Source organism: Dendrobates tinctorius, unplaced genomic scaffold (genome assembly GCF_039654945.1).
Source record: "Dendrobates tinctorius isolate UK_male_01 unplaced genomic scaffold, ASM3965494v1 ptg000196l, whole genome shotgun sequence".
Classification (NCBI taxonomy): Eukaryota; Metazoa; Chordata; class Amphibia; order Anura; family Dendrobatidae; genus Dendrobates; species Dendrobates tinctorius.
In genome coordinates, this window is record NW_027361863.1 from 19030255 (window position 1) to 19051164 (window position 20910).

Sequence of the window (20910 nt, forward strand, 5' to 3'; positions counted from 1 at the left end):
TTGCAGCGACTTTAGTATAGCACTATTGTCTGGGGACAAAGTATGGGGGCATGATTATATCTGCATGACAGCAAAGTTATGGGATTATTGCCATTATTTTTTTTGGGTGGCTCATTAATGTTCCTTACAGTATGGTGTTGATGGGGAGCTATAATGTGGCCATGAGTATGAGCCCTTACATTTTACATCCAAGGTTTATAGTTTATTTACACGTACATTGATTAGTATTGGTCCAACTGAACAAATCAATGTAATTTGGACCATCTAAAGGGTCAAATTATCTGTTTGCAACCTACCAGAAAAAAAAAAAAAAGTGCAAAAATTTGTATACCATTGTTGGATATAGGTTACGAAATCTAGGAGATGAACACACCACCAGTGTCTTACCTGTCTGTAGGGCATTAATGGATTTACAGGACAAAAGCTTCTTAAGAGATTGAACGCGATTCTTCTGCGCACAGAACAAGAGAGGCAATTCCTGAATCCTGCAACCCAAACAGTCCATTGTTATATCTGCCGGCGGTCATTGTGTGGACAGATTGTTCGGCCGATGGCCACGTCACCCAATTCTCCCATACCCAGCAGCACTCACTCGACCAAGCGCTCCCGTGTTCTCTACGGGAAAGTCGCCTACACATCGGCCTGTGGCTTTTCTCAGGGAGGAAAATGCGATCGGCAGTCCGAAATCTGATATGTCCGATCAACATCTCCCCCTTCCATCCCCACACACAGTCGGGCTCGGCTAACATAGGCTGGCTATACTCAAAAAAAAAAAAATACAATTTACAGAGAATTTAACTGAAACCACCATTTTACTCAGCATTTTAGATAACAGAATGTCTAGGTTTTTTTTTTCCATTTCGGCCTTTATAAGAGCCATAACGTTCACTTTTCATACAACAGGACTTGTTTTATTATTAACAACATCATTTTGGAGTATATAGACAATGCTTTAACAGCATTTTATTTGGCACAGTAGGGGGAAATAAGTTAAAACAGCAATGTTGACGGTCTTGAAAACATACCCCCCCCAAAAAAAAAAAAAAAAACCCCACACACCGACTTTAATCTGCATTTTGTATATGACAAAACCAGAGTTCTTTTTACAGGTTTTATAGTTTAATACTTTCTGGATACTTTCAGGTGCTAACATTCTGAAATCTAAAACTCTTCCATCATTTGTGTAGTTGTACAATATCCCACACACAAGTTACCGTACTGACCGAAGAGAATTAATTTATGTCAAGGTCATATTTGTGTTCATGTTCATGTTTTTCCCTTTCATAAAATAAGTTAAAAGGGAATTATTTTTATTCCCCCCTCCACCCCAGAAACTGACTTAGTTTTCTATTTTATTAATACTGCTATTATAGTTATAATACAACTACTAAATACTGCCCCCTATGTACAAGAATATAACTACTATAATACTGCTCCTATGTACAAGAATATAACTACTATAATACTGCTCCTATGTACAAGAATATAACTACTATAATACTGCTCCTATGTACAAGAATATAACTACTATAATACTGCTCCTATGTACAAGAATATAACTACTATAATACTGCTCCTATGTACAAGAATATAACTACTATAATACTGCTCCTATGTACAAGAATATAACTACTATAATACTGCTCCTATGTACAAGAATATAACTACTATAATACTGCTCCTATGTACAAGAATATAACTACTATAATACTGCTCCTATGCACAAGAATATAACTACTATAATACTGCTCCTATGTACAAGAGTATAACTACTATAATACTGCTCCCCATGTATAAGAATATAACTACTATAATACTGCTCCTATGTACAAGAATATAACTACTATAATGCTGCCCCCTATGTACAAGAATATAACTACTATAATACTGCTCCTATGTACAAGAATATAACTACTATAATACTGCCCCTATGTACAAGAATATAACTACTATAATACTGCTCCTATGTACAAGAATATAACTACTATAATACTGCTCCTATGTACAAGAATATACCTACTATAATACTGCCCCTATGTACAAGAATATACCTGCTATAATACTGCTCCTGTGTACAAGAATATAACTACTATAATACTGCCCCTATGTACAAGAATATACCTGCTATAATACTGCCCCTATGTACAAGAATATAACTACTATAATACTGCCCCTAAGTACAAGAATATAACTACTAAATACTGCCCCCTATGTACAAGAATATAACTACTATAATACTGCCCCTATGTACAAGAATATAACTACTATAATACTGCCCCTATGTACAAGAATATAACTACTATAATACTGCCCCTATGTACAAGAATATAACTACTATAATACTGCCCCTATGTACAAGAATATACCTGCTATAATACTGCTCCTGTGTACAAGAATATAACTACTATAATACTGCTCCCCATGTATAAGAATATAACTACTATAATACTGATTAGAACTACTATAATACTGCCCCTATGTACAAGAATATAAATACTATAATACTGCCCCTATGTGCAAGAATATAACTGCTATAATACTGCCCCTATGTATACGAATATAACTACTAAAATACTGATTATAACTACTATAATACTGCCCCTATTTGCAAGAATATAACTACTATAATACTGCCCCTATTTGCAAGAATATAACTACTATAATACTGCTCCTATGTACAAGAATGTAACTACTATAACACTGCCCCTATGTACAAGAATATAACTACTATAATACTGCCCCCTATGTACAAGAATATAACTACTATAATACTGCCCCTTATGTACAAGAATATAACTACTAAATACTGCCCCCTATGTACAAGAATATAACTACTATACGGTTATAATGAAAGGGCATATAATTATCTTCTTAGAGCAGGTTTCTTTTGTGGGAGTCATAAGGACTATTGCTTTTTTTTTTTTCAACCAAAAAAAAGAGGATATATATAGCAATAGTTACCATATGTACACAGGTGCTAGTTAGATTATCAAAAAGTGACTCTCCTCTATTCTATAGAGTCATTACACACAGAGAGATCTATCTCACGGGTTTATTTCTGGTAATGTTGATGATTATGGCTTACAGCCAATGAAAACCCAAAAGTCATTATCTCAGTAAATTAGAATACTTTATAACACCAGCTTGAAAAGCTTTTAATATCTGAAAGCGCAGTAGAAGCTCAGACAGCCAAGAGCTGCTACTGTGCAGGCGCCATTTTCAGGTTGATGTTTTCTTTGTCTCCAGACTAAACAGGAATAAAATGTATTTTTGGCACATAAAACATGCGATTATGCTTTTTCTTTTTACAGATATTCATTATGCAAATTAGGGGGCAGGTCTGTGAGGGAGCAGTGACCTGTCAGCAGTCTGCATTATGAATATATAATCCGAGCACCACATACACCAATCCCGCCTTAGGACACGAGCATATCATTAATTAAAAACTGAAAGATTGAAGAGCAACCACAAGACGGATTTCATCTTTATTTGCAGTTTCCAGTTAATGATATACCCGTGCTTCGGGACGGCCTGTCGGCAGGGCTGTGTGTCTTTATGGGTGACCTGCTTAGACAGTGACACTTATGACAGGTCACTGATCCGTCAGTGTCCTGCCTCCTATTTTCCATACTGCATATATTATTGTGGGGTTAGAAAAGAAAAAAAAAATGAATGTAATTTCATCAAAATGGCACCTGTGCTGTGATAGATGCATTTATGCCTACACATCCCTATACAATTGTGGGGGGGTTTGGGAAGTATATATAATTTTAATTTTCTTCATCAAAATGGCACCAGCGGCTTTACCCACTACACACTGTCATGTTTCGATAAATGCTACTGCGCAAGTGCATCCGTTGCCGCTTTGCAGCAGCCACATTTTTTCTCCCCCCCCCCCCCTACAGAGAAACGGTGCCGGTGCAAGGAGGAACATCGGGCTGCGGGTACCTGTACGGGTCTAGAACTGTCGAGGCTGCGTCCCATGTTACCCGGGGGAAGGAATAGGGGATCGAACAGGTACCATGACCCGAAGGAGGGGGCCCGGGTGAACTAGAAATGAAGGGATAAGTTTGAAGCAAGTCAGTTTCCCGCTGTCAGGGAGAGTGCAGCATGGTGAGCAGCGCGCTCCACACCCCGAGCGTCCGCGCTGCAATGGACTGCAGTTAGCGGCTTCTGAAACCACTAGCGGGACATACAGAGTAGAGAACGCCGTGCGCACAGTGACCGTGAATACCGCGCACGTGCAGAGAAGCAAGGGCCGGGTAAAGGACAGTAGGTTGCCATCCTCTCTGCCATCTGTTACACATCCCTGGGATTGCTGCGGCCCTCTCTGTTTTGACATAAGAAAGCAAAAAGGAAAGATCATGCCCATAATCAAGGAGCTCCTCAATAATATATGTAAGAGATAAAGACACTATATTGAACAAAAATAATACAAACACTGTTAAAAACATTTAAAAATTACAAAGAAGGAACTACTGTTGTGGCCAAAAGTATTGACACCCCTGCAATTCTGTCAGATAATACTCAGTTTCTTCCTGAAAATGATTGCAAACACAAATTCTTTGTTATTATTATCTTCATTTAATTTGTCTTAAATGAAAAAACACAAGAGAGAAGCAAAAAGCAAAACATTGATCATTTCACACAAAACTCCAAAAATGGGCCAGGCAAAAGTATTGGCACCCTCAGCCTAATACTTGGTTGCACAACCTTTAGCCAAAATAACTGCGACCAACCGCTTCCGGTAACCATCAATGAGTTTCTTACAATGCTCTGCTGGAATTTTAGACCATTCTTCTTTGGCAAACTGCTCCAGGTCCCTGATATTTGAAGGGTGCCTTCTCCAAACTGCCATTTTTAAATCTCTCCACAGGTGTTCTATTGGATTCAGGTCTGGACTCATTGCTGGCCACCTTAGAAGTCTCCAGGGCTTTCTCTCAAACCATTTTCTAGTGCTTTTTGAAGTGTGTTTTGGGTCATTGTCCTGCTGGAAGACTCGTGACCTTTGAGGGAGACCAAGCTTTCTCACACTGGGCCCTACATTATGCTGCAAAATTTGTTGGAAGTCTTTAGACTTCATAATGCCATGCACACGGTCAAGCAGTCCAGTGCCAGAGGCAGCAAAGCAACCCCAAAAACATCAGGGAACCTCCGCCATGTTTGACTGTAGGGACCATGTTTTTTTTCTTTGAATGCCTCTTTTTTTCTCCTGTAAACTCTATGTTGATGGCTTTGCCCAAAAAGCTCTACTTTTGTCTCATCTGACCAGAGAACATTCTTCCAAAACGTTTTAGGCTTTTTCAGGTAAGTTTTGGCAAACTCCAGCCTGGCTTTTTTATGTCTCGGGGTAAGAAGTGGGGTCTTCCTGGGTCTCCTACCATACAGTCCCTTTTCATTCAGACGCCGACGGATAGTACGGGTTGACACTGTTGTACCCTCGGACTGCAGGGCAGCTTGAACTTGTTTGGATGTTAGTCGAGGTTCTTTATCCAACATCCGCACAATCTTGCGTTGAAATCTCTTGTCAATTTTTCTTTTCCGTCCACATCTAGGGAGGTTAGCCACAGTGCCATGGGCTTTACACTTCTTGATGACACTGCGTACGGTAGACACAGGAACATTCAGGTCTTTGGGAGATGGACTTGTAGCCTTGAGATTGCTCATGCTTCCTCACAATTTGGTTTCTCAAGTCCTCAGACAGTTCTTTGGTCTTCTTTCTTTTCTCCATGCTCAATGTGGTACACACAAGGACACAGGACAGAGGTTGAGTCAACTTTAATCTATGTCAACTGGCTGCAAGTGTGATGTAGTTATTGCCAACACCTGTTAGGTGCCACAGGTAAGTTACAGGTGCTGTTAATTACACAAATTAGAGAAGCATCACAAGATTTTTCGAACAGTGCCAATACTTTTGTCCACCCTCTTTTTTATGTTTGGTGTGGAATTATATCCAATTTGGCTTTAGAACAATTCTTTTTGTGTTTTTTCATTTAAGACAAATTAAATGAAGATATAATACCAAAGAACTTGTGTTTGCAATAATTTTCAGGAAGAAACTGACTATTATCTGACAAACTTGCACGGGTGTCAATACTTTTGGCCACAACTGTATACTGAATCATGCCTTGTAATAAAGGCAATGATTTCCCAAAGCTAATAAATCCCCAAAAGGCACAAAAAAATGTATGAGAACCACCTTAGGTGGTATAGCACATATAGCTTGAAAATTTAAATAACCATAAGACCTAAGTGATCATTGTATTACATCAATACAGCATCAGATATTTGCTAATACACCCATAAGGTGCAAATAACCACTGTCCTGTAAATCATAAAGACACCACAGGGGTATGAGGAGAACAAAATGTTAATCTGTATAATACAGGTTCTCCACAAGGCTCAGAGTGAAAACCTGGAGATGTCAAAAGAGGTTTCATAGACAATAAACTAAAGGGTTATAAAGTGCAAGCCAATAGTGCATATAAATAGTACCATATGGGCCCAACACAGCACATAGCAAGGCATCAAAAGAAAGAATAGATGTAGATATCAAGAGGTAGCAATAACCTCTTCTAATATAGGCCTCATAGCAATGGCCAGAAGGTGATAAGGCTGGCTACACACAATATATGCAAAAATGAAGTAGCAAACCTATTTCCAGGCAAAAGTGGCTCGCACATCAAAATAAAAGTGGAACCCGGAATGTGAGCCAGGGCCCTGGCAGAAGGGAAAGAAGGAGTTGTGGGATAAGTTCTCTGTTTTTGCTGCACAGTCATGGACTACGGGCTCAACGGGTAAAACCGGAGAACTCCCGTTGCCGCCAGAAGTTGGACTGTCGTCTGTGGGACCCCATCTGTGGACATCACCCCGGCCGTTGCTACAACCCCGAAAGGATCACCTGCAGTGGAGGGACAAAAAGGACACGATAAGTTTGATTATTGGACTGTCATTATATTGCAATTTCTCTTCACCATTTAACCGTTTCCCCTGCGAGGAGTTTCTTTATCCTGTTAAATTAAACTGGTAACCCTTACTCTGCCTCCCTTGCGTCACTACATCCCGCACCCTGCTTACATCTGCATAGTAGCTTCTATTGCCGATGCTACTGTGCAGAAGAGCCAATCGAAAAGAAAACAGGATTAAGAATCTCCAAAATCTTATAAGGTCCAATAAATCTGGGCTTAAATGTTGGAGATACAACCTTCATAGGAATATTCTTTGACGACAACCAAACCATATCACCCACTTTAAACTGGGGACCAATGGTCCTATGCCGGTTGGAAAGACGCTGGGCCTGTTCATGAGAGAGTGACAACTTATCCACCACTTGGTCCCATATCTGCTGCATTCTCACAACCACAGTGTCCACACCAGGGCAGGACGAAGATTCCACTTGCCCTGAAGAGAATAGAGGATGAAACCCAAAATTACAGAAAAAGGGTGACATCAAAGTGGCAGAACTAGCTCTATTGTTCAGCGCAAATTCGGCCAAGGGCAAAAATGAGACCCAATCATCTTGATCAGCAGATATAAAACATCTTAAATAAGACTCCAGGGTCAGTTTTGTTCTCTCAGTCGGCCCATTGGTCTGGGGATGAAACGCAGAGGAGAAGGATAACTGAATTCCCAGATTAGAACAAAAGGCTGTCCAAAATCTGGAAACAAACTGGACCCCTCTATTGGACACAATGTTCTCAGGAATCCCGTGTAACCGAACCACCTGTTGTAAAAACAAGGGTACCAACTCAGCAGAAGATGGCAACTTTGGGAGTGGTACAAGATGGACCATCTTCAAAAATCTTTCACAAATCACCCAGATAACAGTCATTCTCTGAAAGACAGGAAGATCAGAAATAAAATCCATTGAGATATGGGTCCATGGCCTCTTGGGCACCGGCAGGGGCATCAGCAACCCACTAGAACGAGAACAGGGTTTAGACCGAGAACAAGTCCCACAGGACTGTACAAAATTCCTGACATCACGAGATAAGGCAGGCCACCAAAACGACCGACTCACCAAATCTCTGGTACCAAAAATACCCGGATGACCAGCCAATGCGGAGCAATGGACTTCAGACATCACTCTCTTTCTCCACTGGTCAGGAACATACAATCTTCCCATAGGGCAACGCTCAGGTTTATCCTCCAAAAATTCCTCCAGTTCGCGTCTCAAATCGGGCAAAATGGCAGAAAGAACTACCCCCTCACCTAGAATAGTAGTAGGCTCGGTCACATTAGGAGAATCAGCAAAGAAACTCCTAGAAAGGGCATCTGCCTTAACATTCTTAGTGCCCGGAAGAAAAGAGACCACAAAATTAGAACGCGTGAAAAACAAGGCCCATCTAGCCTGTCTAGGATTCAAGCGTTTGGCCGCCTCCAGATAAATCAAATTCTTGTGATCGGTGAGGACCACAAATTGATGTCTAGCTCCCTCCAACCAATGTCTCCACTCCTCAAATGCCCATTTCATAGCCAACAATTCCCGATTCCCCACGTCATAGTTGCATTCAGATGGGGAGAACTTTCAAGAAAAGGCGGCACAGGGATTCATCTTAGAAGTCACAGGGTCTATTTGGGACAAAACAGCTCCTGCACCAATCTCAGAAGCATCTACCTCCACTTGAAATGGAAGTGAGACATCAGGTTGCCGTAAAACTGGAGCTGAAGTAAATCTCCGCTTAAGCTCCTGAAATGCTGAGACAGCCTCAGGAGACCAATTCAGCACATCAGCTCCCTTCTTGGTCAGATAAGTCAGTGGTTTGACAATACTAGAAAAAATACCTATAAATTTACGATAGAAATTAGAAAAACCCAAAAACTTCTGGAGAGCCTTCAAAGAAGTAGGCTGAACCCAATCATAAATGGCCTGTACCTTGGCTGGGTCCATTTCAATAGTCGATGGAGACAAGATAAATCCCAAAAATGAAATCCTCTGTACACCAAAGAGGCACTTTGATCCCTTAACAAACAGGGAATTCTCCCTCAAAATCCGCAACACAGTCCGGACATGTTCCACATGGGAATCCCAATCACTAGAAAAGATCAAAAACTTATCCACAAAGTCACGGAAAATATCATTTATAAAGGACTGGAAGACAGAAGGGGCATTAGAGAGCCCAAAAGGCATCACCAGGTACTCAAAATGTCCCTCCGGAGTATTAAACGCTATCTTCCATTCATCCCCGTGCTTGATGCGAATAAGATTATACGCCCCCCTGAGGTCAAGCTTAGTGAACCAGCAGGTACTCTTAACTCTGGAGAATAAATCAGACATCAGAGGTAACGGGTACTGATATTTAACAGTCATCTTGTTAAGGGAACGATAATCAATACACGGTCTTAATGAACCATCTTTCTTGGCCACAAAAAAAAAACAAAAAAAAAAAAACCAGCACCTAAAGGTGATGAGGATGGTCTAATATGACCCTTTTCCAACGACTCCTCAATATAGGATCGCATAGCATCATGTTCGGGTACAGATAAGTTGAAAAGCCGACCCTTGGGAAGTTTACACCCAGGCATCAAGTCAATTGCACATAACTCCTATGAGGAGGCAAAGACGCAGACTTACTCTCACTAAAGCCCCCGTTACACACTGCGATATCGCTAGCAATATCGCTGTAAAGTCACCGATTTTGTGACGTTGCAGCGATATTGCTAGCGATATCGCTGCATGTGATACTTACCTCCGACCGGCTCCCCCGCTGGTAATCGCTGATCGCGCGAGAAGCTGCTGGATCTTTCCTCGTCGTCCACTTCCTGCGGCGCTTCCTGCTGTGACGACGAGCGATGTGTGGAGCCGGGCGGGAGGACGCAGGATCGCCGCGTCTGACAGTTAAGTAGCGATCCCCTTCCCCAGCGATGTCGCTGGTGAGATCTGCCTGTGTGGCAGCTCACTAGCGACCACCTAGCGATGCACCAGCGATCCTGACCGCGTCATATCACTGGTCGGGATCGCTGGTACATCGCTAGGTATTTAGGGTATCGTTACACCTAGCGATGCACCAGCGATCCTGACCGCGTCATATCACTGGTCGGGATCGCTGGTACATCGCTAGGTGTAACGATACCCTAAATACATCAGAGAAATCAGCCAGATAAATCAGGAATATCATGAGACTGAGGAGAGATGGAGAAAACAGGAGCGTCCCTAAGAACACACTGACAACCCCAACTCACCACAGAGACAGATTTCCAATCCAAAACTGGGTTATGAGTTTGCGACCAGGGGAACCCCAGAACAATAGTATCGTGCAAATTATGCAGCACCAAAAATTTACAATTTTGTTGGTGGTCTGGGACAACTCGCATTATCACCTGGGTACAAAACTGAGGTTTATTCTCCGCCAAAGGAGTGGCATCAATACCCCTCAAAGGAACAGGCGTCTGCAGAGGCGTCATGGAAAAACCACAACATTTCACAAAGTCCAAATCCATCAGATTCAGAGCTGCTCCTGAATCCACAAAAGCCTTAGTGGAAAATGTGGACAAGGAGCATTTCAGAGTAATTGCTAAAAGGAACTTAGGTTGTATACTGCCCACAGCAAATGTGTGTGCAAAACGTTTCTCTCGTTTAGGGCAGACAAATAGTATGAGAGGCGTCTCCACAGAAAAAACACAGCTTATTATGCCTTCTAAACTCCCAACGTTGCGCCCTAGACAAAACCCCATCACATTGCATAGGTTCAGACATTTGTTCAAAAGGTGGCAGCGCCTCCCGTGTAGTTTTACGTTCACGTAAATGCCGATCAACTTGAATGGCTAATGACATAGAGCCATCCAGACCAGAAGGAACAGGAAATCCCACCATAACATCTCTTACGGTCTCTGACAAACCTTTCCAAAAGAGAGCTGCCAATGCACTATCATTCCATGTAGTAAGGACCGCCCACTTTTGGAATTTTTGACAGTATAACTCTGCAGGATCCTGACCCTGGTCTAATGCCAACAGGGTTCTCTCAGCTTGATCAACAGCATTAGGTTCATCATACAACAACCACAAGGCTTGAAAAAAATGCATCCACATCAGTCAAAACAGGATTTTCAGGTGTCAGAGAAAAAGCCCAATCCTGGGGATCGCCGCGCAGCAAGGAGATTACAATTTTAACCTGCTGCACAGAGCTCCCCGATGAGTTAGGCTTCATGGCAAGAAATAATTTACAATTATTCTTAAAATTCAGAAATTTAGACAGATCCCCAGAAAACAGAAATCTTAGGTTCAGCAGCATGTGACTGAATAAGGTAGGTGGAAATTCCCTGCACTTCAGCAGCAAGTTGCTCCACAAGATCAGACAATTGCTTAATCTCCATTAGGGAAAAACAAAAACAAAAAACAACCCTCCTACGGCCCCAGAAAAAAAAAAAAAGGAAAAAAATATATAAAAAAAAAAAAAAAATTCTGACACTTTTTTTTTTTCTTTTCAACAATTTTTCCCTGCCTTTGAGTACTCTAGAATCTGCGGTATGGCTGGTGATTCTGTTATGAATGGGTCACCGAGGAGGAACAACAAAAAAGCTAAGTCCCAGAAAACCAGAGAGGTTGGTAGCTATCCAGATTTCAGATCCCTGATCTTAACCACACGACTAACAGTAGCAGTGGAGCGTTCCTACGATGTTCCTAGATGCCTCGTCACCGCCGAAGGACTACATAAACCTAAAGCAAGAAAAGGGAAAACTAACTGCCCCAGAGCAGACCCCAAAGGAATTGACAGCCCCCACACATGTATTGACGGTGAAGCTAAATGAAAACACAAACACAGGCAGGAAAATAGGCTGAGCAGACGATGGGGCCCGACTAACTAGAAAGGACAGGAAAGGAAAGCCACTGTCTGCAATCTGCCAAAAAACCCTACCAAAATAATGTCCAACATGTCTGATAGCAAAATTAACCCTTAAGTCACTAGACTTCTCCCACTATATCAGTACTCTGAAATATTCTGAAACAGAGCAAAAAGAGGGCCAATCTAATAAGGGACAAAAAGGCAAATTGGCAAATACAGATAAATAGAAGTGGAAGTTCAGCATAGCCCCAGCAGGGGCAAGCTGACCACACAAGAAACTGAATTGACCAACAAGCGCAAGTGTGAACATTAGCAAAAAACACACTTAACTTGAGAAGACTGGAAGAGAGCTAAAGTCCAAGACCTGAGATGCAGACCGAATCACCAGCACCAGGATAGGGCATCGGCTGTCTTATATCCAGTCTGATACTCCAGAGATCCAATCGTTATCCTCCTCATCAGGTGGCAGATCACTACCACTTAAACCAACCTCACAACCTCCTGTCACCAGCAGAGGGAGAACGGAAGGAGAACTCTCAACTGGTGGAGCAGAAAATGAGCTCATAACAGTCTGTAGTTACTGGGCACAATCCTGCTGACAGGTTCACAGAGGAGAAATAAGAAATAAATGTGCTAAAATTCATGCTGCTTTTTTTCCCATAATACTGGGTTACACATGTCCTGCAAGACATTAATTTAAAGTTTTAGGCCTCACCCTATCAGATGAGTATCACAAGATTACCACATTCTTGAAAAAAATTAGCTCAAAAATCAACAATAGAAATCCACCATCTGGTGGCTAAATTAAAGCCCCAAATCACATGAGCATACACCCAAGAGTACTAATAAAAGTCAAATTTATTTGTAACCAAAGATAAAATGTTACACAAGTAATATATAACAAAAAAAAAAAAAAAAAAAGTACAGAAACAAAAAGAAAGTGACGTATAAACTACTCCAAAAATTGCATATGTTGCTGCATGGAAAGTAACATGGCACTCACAAGACTGCTTGAAAAAAATAGGAGTGATTTGCTGCATGATTTAGATGCCTATAAGTACTTACTGCTTTGTAATGGGATCGTTTAGTACACAGTCATTTTGAGTCAAAACAAAAATAAATCAAGGTGCGAAAACTATGTTTTTTTTCCCTTGTGGTCTGTGTAAGTGTAGGTAACAGCAGGTTCGCAGGATGCAGTGACAAGACACAAGACTGGTTGAATTTTGAAAAGCAAACTTTTTATAACTTAAAGCCGCTAGGGCTATACTAAGCAACCAAACAGGGGTAACAACAGTTGTCCTCTCAGGGACTCAGTACAACCAAACACTATTTGAAAAGAACACAACTAACCCGGCCGAGGCCGGTTACTATGGGGCCACGGTATGGTCCTTATACTCTATAATGTCACTTATCCGTCCTGACGTCCCTCGGCGCCTCTGTGGAAGCTGCGTTGTTGATGAAGCTGCTTTGGCATCTTTGATGAGGCTGCTGTGGCGTAGCAGCCGCTGGGCCCAGCTGCTGAAGATTTGGAATAGTCTTCGGGCGCCCCAGGAGGAGTTGGGGCACAACAGGCCCTTATGGAGTCCTGAGATGGAGTAACCCCCTGTTACAGCAGGGTGGCGCTTTTTAGCAAGTTCAATGGGACTCCTGTCCCCAAGCAGGGTTGTGTCACAGTGCTCAAGAGTGGCGGTTTCCTGGCCGCGTGCACAGCCTGGGGCTGTGTGCTGAGTGTCTCTGTTGACGAGAAACAGGCCCCAACTGCCGAATGCAGCGGGGTGAAGGCGGCTGTGTGCGTTGATAGACAGGCCGCAACCACGGGCTGACGTGAACCGGCAGCGTCCGCGGGTAGCAGCGGGCAGGCCGCAACCGCAGGCTGAAGGGGAATGGCAGCAGCCGGGAGAGGGAGCGGACAGGTCGCGGAGGGCTCGAGCTCAGCAGTAACGGCCGAGGATGACCGGGGGCAGATTGTAACCCGGGATTGGGGTGAAGAGACAGTCCCCTGTTGGTAAGCTTGGCACCTCTTTCCTGAGGGCCACTGCGTATCTACCCTCTGCAGCTGGTCTCTTCTCTGAACTGTCAGTGTCCTTCCCATTCTCTCATGCCTCCTCCGCCTCCTGCTCCGTGTCTGACGTATCACCAACTGACTCCTCTGCGCGCTCCCTGCCCCTTTTATACTCGCCCCTCCCCTTGCTGTCCTGTCATTCTCAACAGTCCACGCTCCTCCTCTGTCCCCCAGGTACTGTTTCCTTAGGAACTCAGATGGCGGTCCCCTTGGTTCCGGCCCGGACTCTCTGTGGGGGTCCTCCTCCCTATATTAGGCCTGCGCCAATTTGGTAAGGAGTAATACTTTTGAGAATCATGACGGTTCCAAAGTTTTCGATATTCAGAGGCATATTACATGTTCCTCGAAGGGAGTAATACAACATGTCTCTGTGGCGCCCCTGAGGCTCAGTCGCCACAGAGGTACTGCACCTTCTCCTAAGGTGCGGTGCCCCACCAACTAGGTAAGTTGGGAACTCCTTTCCACACTCCAACACCTGCATCCCACACACAGGATAGTTCAGCACTGACCACATTGCGGCTCCATGCTTAGAGGGTAGCAGAGCACCTTTCTTGGGTCCTTGCTTCATAACACGAGATGTGCTGGGAGGTGGGTGGAGTTGAGATATATAAAAGGTTGGGAAGGTTTAGAATTACAGGTCAGTCTGACGGGAGGTCAGGCGAGTAAAAGGACAGTCAGTCAGGAGAGTCTGAGGACGGGTCTGAGAAGGAGTGCTGCAGCTGCCTCAGTGACCTGAGCCAGCTGTCACGGGAAAGGAACAGAAGGAGAAAGATGTAGAACTGCAACCTAAGCTTCCATAAGAGAGAGAAGGAACAGCGTGGAACGAAGGAGTAAGAGAACAGAGAGGAGTTGTGGGTTGGAAGAGGAACCCTGCCTACAGGTTCGCAGCACAAGGCCGGGGCCCGGTCCCCGAGGTTGTATGGACACTTATGGTTCTGCAGCAGACACCGGTGGAGTAGTTGGCTGTAAATGCACTACTCCCATCCAAGACTTGGGGCCAGGGGCGGACTGGGCCGGGTGGCAAGGAGGCATATGCCCCCCAGGCCACTCCCCCAGGCGCACACGTGGGCCTGCAGTTTTCTCTGAGCTGTGCATAGCTGTCTTAGGCTAGTCTCACACTAGCATTTATTCCACGCAGCACACGGCGCCGCTAAGCCCCGCCCCCTGCCGGCTCCCTGCCCGCCCCATCCGGTCATCGCCGCCTACTATCGCACATGAACGCTTGCGATCTGCGCACCCTATCTTTAGCATAGGGTGCGCAGATCGTGCGCTGGCCGTGCGCTAGTAGGATTTTGGTGTGCGCAGCGCACGCCAAAATCCTACTAGCGCACGGCCAGCGCACGATCTGCGCACCCTATGCTAAAGATAGGGTGCGCAGATCATAAGCGTCCATGTGCAATAGTAGGCGGCGATGACTGGATGGGGCAGGCAGGGAGCCGACAGGGGGCGGGGCTTAGCGGCACCGTGCGCTGCGTGGAATAAACGCTAGTGTGAAACTAGCCTTACCTTGACAGCTGCGCAGCTCCGACTCTCTCCCTCTGCCCTCCCTGGACTTCTGGTCATGTTACATGGCTCTAGCTAGAATGTAGGGGCTCCTTCCAGGTACAGCGTCTGCCATGACAAGAGGAGCTGCAGCTGTGCCTGCTGGGGAAGTATGAAAAACGTTTTTTTTTTTCTTTAATCAAATGAATTAAATGGGTGGGGGGGCTGCCAATGATGGAGGGGGCGCTGCAATTTGCAAATTATGGAATGGGGCCTGCAAATGTTGCAAGGGGCTGCAAATGACAGGGGGGCTACATATGATGATGTGAAGGAGGGGATAGGGGACTGCACATGAACGAAAGGGGACTGCACATGAAATGGGGGAGAATGGGGGACTGCAAATGATGAAGACAGTGGGGAAGGGGGACAGCAAATGATGAAATGAGGGACGGGGACAGCAATTGAATTGAAGGTGGGGGATGGGGAGAACAAATGAGGACCTGGGGGGGAGCAAATAATGAATGGGTGATGGGAGTCAATGATGTATTGGATGTGAGGTAGAGCAGTTGATAATGAATAGAGGGTGGGAGAGAAAGACATGACAATGAATTGGGGCGGAAGGGGCATATAAATATAATGAATTGGGGGAACGGGAGGCACATATTGGGGGGGCATTGAGGATGCAGTGACTGGTAATGAATTGGAGGAAGAGTACAGGGGCTAATTAATGTATATATTTATTAGGTGGGGAAATTGCTATTTATTGTTGGTGGGGGCGCAGTGGTGAATTATAATTTATATTTGGAATGGTGGATTATTATATATTAATGGTGTGTGCACGTCTGTATTTAGATGTGTAGTGTAGAAGAAAAGGGAAAAATGGGGAATGTGATCTGGGAGCCGTGCTCTAGGTAACTGTTATTTTATGCAGAAATGAGTCCTGGCTAAAAAAAAAAAAAGATGGAGGTCTGCGCTGCATAAAAAAAAAAAGCAAAGATGAGACGTCACTGGTGAGTCAGTCTGCTACCTGTACACTGAGACTATACACTATATACAGAGCTTCTGTTTATAATGTCACAATGTTACTGATGAGCTCGGTATTACCTGTACACTATATACAAAGCTCCTGTGTTTAATGGCATTAGTGTTGTGTATTTTTTTATTAATGATCTGTATTGTAGTGTTCGGTCACTATATGGTGGTAGTATGTGATCTGGTTATATTTGGCACTATGTGGTCTGGTCATGGTATGGAGGTTTTTGTTCCTTATATATGTTATGAACGGCAGAACACACTAAATAAAAATATAAATAAAGCGTGTTCGCCGCTCGGGATCCACCGTGCGGTAGATGGAAAAACCGCAGCTAGATGAAGACCGAGCATTAAGGTGGTAATGTGCATGGGGTTAACTATCACCCAAGTGCACAAAGCAAGCTCTGTTGAAGTCACAGAGCTGCTAGTAGTAAATAATAACTACAAGGGTGCTGAGCTTGTTAACTGCACAGGTACTCAGCAACACACAAGCGGTAGATGAACAACGGAGTAGTTGTCTAACTGCACTACATCCGCAAGGACCTACCATATTAACTTGTGAGCAAAGCGTCACAACCGCGAACGCACAAATAAGCTGCAACTGTAGCGCGGCGAGGATAGTGCTGCAGAGAGACACCGCTAAACGCAGGCGCGATGTCAGACGCTAGCAGGTGATAATGGGGCATTGGCACGCTGGCGCTAATACTGGCTATAGCTCATTCCCTCACACAGACGTAATAACCAAGGAAGGGGGTTTCAAATGAGTCATTCACCAGTTCATGCATCCATCAACATACACACTGCAGCAAGTATGACTATACTAGCGCATGGCGTAACAGCCATGCGCACTTTTTATAGCAAACGGGACCTTCCGGAAGTTTCTAGAACTCTGAGCTAGACCAATGGAATCAGGAGCAGGACCTGAGCACCTGACTCCTGAACTCCAATGGGAGATCGTCCCACAAGCATGCTCAGAGGATGGGATGAAGGACTTATCCTCCGGAGAGAGTTGCTGCAAAGCAATCTCCTCAGCAATCTTTTCTGCAGTGGACAGAGAGCAGGAGAATGCAGGATGTGAGGGTCTAGATTCTTGCATAGTCAGGGCAGAAATCTGACAATATATGGTATTATTCGGTCGCTGTGTGGTGGTAATATATGGTCTGGTCATGGTGTGACAGGTTTTATCCCTTGTATGTGGCATTAATGGTCATTCTAAAAAATATATGCGACTCATTCCCTTAAAGAAAAATAAATAAAAATAAACCTAAGAGAGTATTCGATATTTTAGGAAATGTTTAATAAGTAAGAGTAGAATATGGCCCGGCCAAAAGAGTCTACCTTGTTGTGGTGGTGGCTTAAAAATTCTTTTGGCCAAAACAAAAGCTGCTGGTTATGTATGTGATCTGGTGTTTGCTGGGAACTGTTAATAGATTGGTGACGACGTTGTGTAGAAGATGAGAGTTTTTCCAAGAGCGGGCGGTGGGTCTGTGGCAGGCTCGAGGTGTGGAGGCAGAACTGGGGTGGAGCCTGGGTGGAGTCTCAAGGGGTCCTGAAAATTTTGCCAGTATGGGGCCCCGAAATTCCTAGTGGCAGCCCTGACTAATCATGTATGTGTTCTGCAGGACTGGTACCTACCAATATACGGTTCTTGTAAGGTTGGACTAGTGCTCTTTTTAGTAGCTTTTTTTTTTTATTATTTATTTAGTAACAGCTTAATGTGTTTCGGTCATTATGTAGTAGAAGGTGTATGGTGGTGTCATTGGTCTGATTAGAGTGTTTTGTTATGTAGAGGTAATGGTCATTATTTTATGTATTCGCGGTGTGGTGGTTATGGTAGTGGGCATTGTGCAAACGTATTGTTTTGGTCTTTTATAGTAGTAATATTGGTCTTTGCATTGTGTGTTTTTGGGTAGCAACAGTGGTACACTGTAATTATATATACACATGCTATTTTAAATGGCTAAAGGTTAGTCTTATGGGGAGACATGCTTTTTGGGGCTTGGGCCCTTGAGCTTTAAGGACCCTAGCAATGCCTCTGCCATATTGTGTGTTTAAATGTCCGTGTTTCTGGGGTTGTATGTTTGTAAGTAAGCTCAGTTATGGTACCATATCTAAGCAGTAACCTTGGTTCTGATACTGTATTGATGTAGTAATCTAGATTCTGGTACAATATGAATGCCGTAAGCTTGGTTCTGTTTCTGTATCTTGTAGTAGACATAGTAGGCGCCGTTCTGCTCCCATATCTCTGGCGCAAGCGCCGTTCTGCTCCCATATCTCTGGCGCAAGCGCCGTTCTGCTCCCATATCTCTGGCGCAAGCGCCGTTCTGCTCCCATATCTCTGGCGCAAGCGCCGTTCTGCTCCCATATCTCTGGCGCAAGCGCCGTTCTGCTCCCATATCTCTGGAGCAAGCGCCGTTCTGCTCCCATATCTCTGGAGCAAGCTCGGTTCTGCTCCCATATCTCTGGAGCAAGCTCGGTTCTGCTCCCATATCTCTGGAGCAAGCTCGGTTCTGCTTCCACAGCTCTGTAGTAAGCTCGGTTCTGCTTCCACAGCTCTGTAGTAAGCTCGGTTCCGCTTCCACAGCTCTGTAGTAAGCTCGGTTCTGCTTCCACAGCTCTGTAGTAAGCTCGGTTCCGCTTCCACAGCTCTGTAGTAAGCTCGGTTCCGCTTCCACAGCTCTGTAGTAAGCTCGGTTCCGCTTCCACAGCTCTGTAGTAAGCTCGGTTCCGCTTCCACAGCTCTGTAGTAAGCTCGGTTCCGCTTCCACAGCTCTGTAGTAAGCTCGGTTCCGCTTCCACAGCTCTGTAGTAAGCTCGGTTCCGCTTCCACAGCTCTGTAGTAAGCTCGGTTCCGCTTCCACAGCTCTGTAGTAAGCTCGGTTCCGCTTCCACAGCTCTGTAGTAAGCTCGGTTCCGCTTCCACAGCTCTGTAGTAAGCTCGGTTCCGCTTCCACAGCTCTGTAGTAAGCTCGGTTCCGCTTCCACAGCTCTGTAGTAAGCTCGGTTCCGCTTCCACAGCTCTGTAGTAAGCTCGGTTCCGCTTCCACAGCTCTGTAGTAAGCTCGGTTCCGCTTCCACAGCTCTGTAGTAAGCTCGGTTCCGCTTCCACAGCTCTGTAGTAAGCTCGGTTCCGCTTCCACAGCTCTGTAGTCAACTTCCTTCTGTTACAGTATCTATGTAGGCAGCAAGCTTGGTTCTGTGCCCATATCTCTGTAGTAAGCTCAGTTCTGCTTCCATAGCTCTGTAGTAAGCTCGGTTCTGCTTCCATACCTCTGTAGTCAGCTTGCTTCTGTTACAGTATCTATGTAGGCAGCAAACTTGGTTCTGCTCCCATATATATGCGGCTAGCTCCATTCTGTTCCCATATCTATGCACCAGCCTGTTATTAAAGCCTGTAAATCAACCATAAAAGTGTGCGCTTGGATAAACTCAAATGTGGGTGGTACCAAAAAGGGGATGAGTAAGAATAAAGCTATTTAGGACGCTGTTTATCTGGCTGATAGCAGCAGTTTTCAGAGTAATAGCGGTAATAGTTAAAAGGACCTCAAACGGTCCCTAAAAGACTAAACTGTTAGCGCCTCAGAAATAGTCAATACAAAACAATACAGATAAACAGCGTCCTAAATAGCTTTATTCTTACTCATCCCCTTTTTGGTACCACCCACATTTGAGTTTATCCAAGCGCACACTTTTTTTTATGGTTGATTTACAAGCATTCTTCTGACACTGCTGTGACGGGTGTCTTAGTGTTGCTGCTGGAATCAATCTCTCACATAAGCGCCACTGAATCTCCATTTATATTTGTTATTAAAGCCTGTTATCTCTGCTGCTTTAATGCAGCAGCCAGAGATAAGCAGGGCAAAAGCACCGCAACTGGAGGGCCACTGGCTTGTGATTGACCCCCAGGCTGAAAAGTGCCAGCCAGCCCATGCTTGGGGCACAACAGCAACTGAAGAGAGAGCCAGGACTCCAGAGAGAGGAGTCCCCGAGAGAGGCTACAGCTGTCTGTCATACAAGTAGAGTTGTTAGGAACATCTGACAGGAGGAACTTCAGAGTAACCACGGTACTGGAGCTCTTCACACTAAAAGGCGCAATAGAGGAGTCGTTCAGGAAAGGCACATGTTGGCGGGGTGTTGGAGAGGAGAATCCTGACTTGCCCGGGAGGTTGATTGAGTCTCTACCCCGGAGGACACGGTGTGGAGGCAGGCACCAGTGTGTACCACGAACTGTGAGTAAAGCTTTGGAACTGCAAGCCCTGGTGTCTTCCATTCATTTGTGTGCCAACACCGTCAGCACTGCTACATCTGGGTACCAACATTCCTCGCACCGCCTGCGCCTATACACTGCCCTGGGGTTACAGCTACACCTGTGGGGAGCTACACCATCAGCCCCAGAGGATCTGCACGCAACATTGGCTTAACATCTTGCTTGCCAAACACCACAGGTGGCGTCACAAACTACCACATAAACTATATCTCAAACCACCATTACAGGGCCACGGACCGGGTCACCGCTGCTGTGACACATCCCACTGACACCGGCCCGGTACC

At 44.6% G+C, this 20910-nt stretch overlaps 1 protein-coding gene across 3 annotated transcripts in view; it reads right to left on the reverse strand.

Moving 5' to 3' along the window:
- Positions 1-20910, reverse strand: part of LOC141056268 (transient receptor potential cation channel subfamily V member 6-like) — a 53264-nt gene that overhangs the window by 13366 nt on the left and 18988 nt on the right. For 2 of the 3 annotated variants that reach the window (XM_073553009.1, XM_073553008.1), the window contains one exon: positions 388-485. The exons of the other annotated variant lie outside the window; for it this stretch is intronic. In XM_073553009.1, the coding sequence (XP_073409110.1) occupies positions 388-485 (98 nt within the window). The remainder of the gene's footprint in view (positions 1-387; positions 486-20910) is intronic. 3 annotated transcript variants of the gene reach the window in all.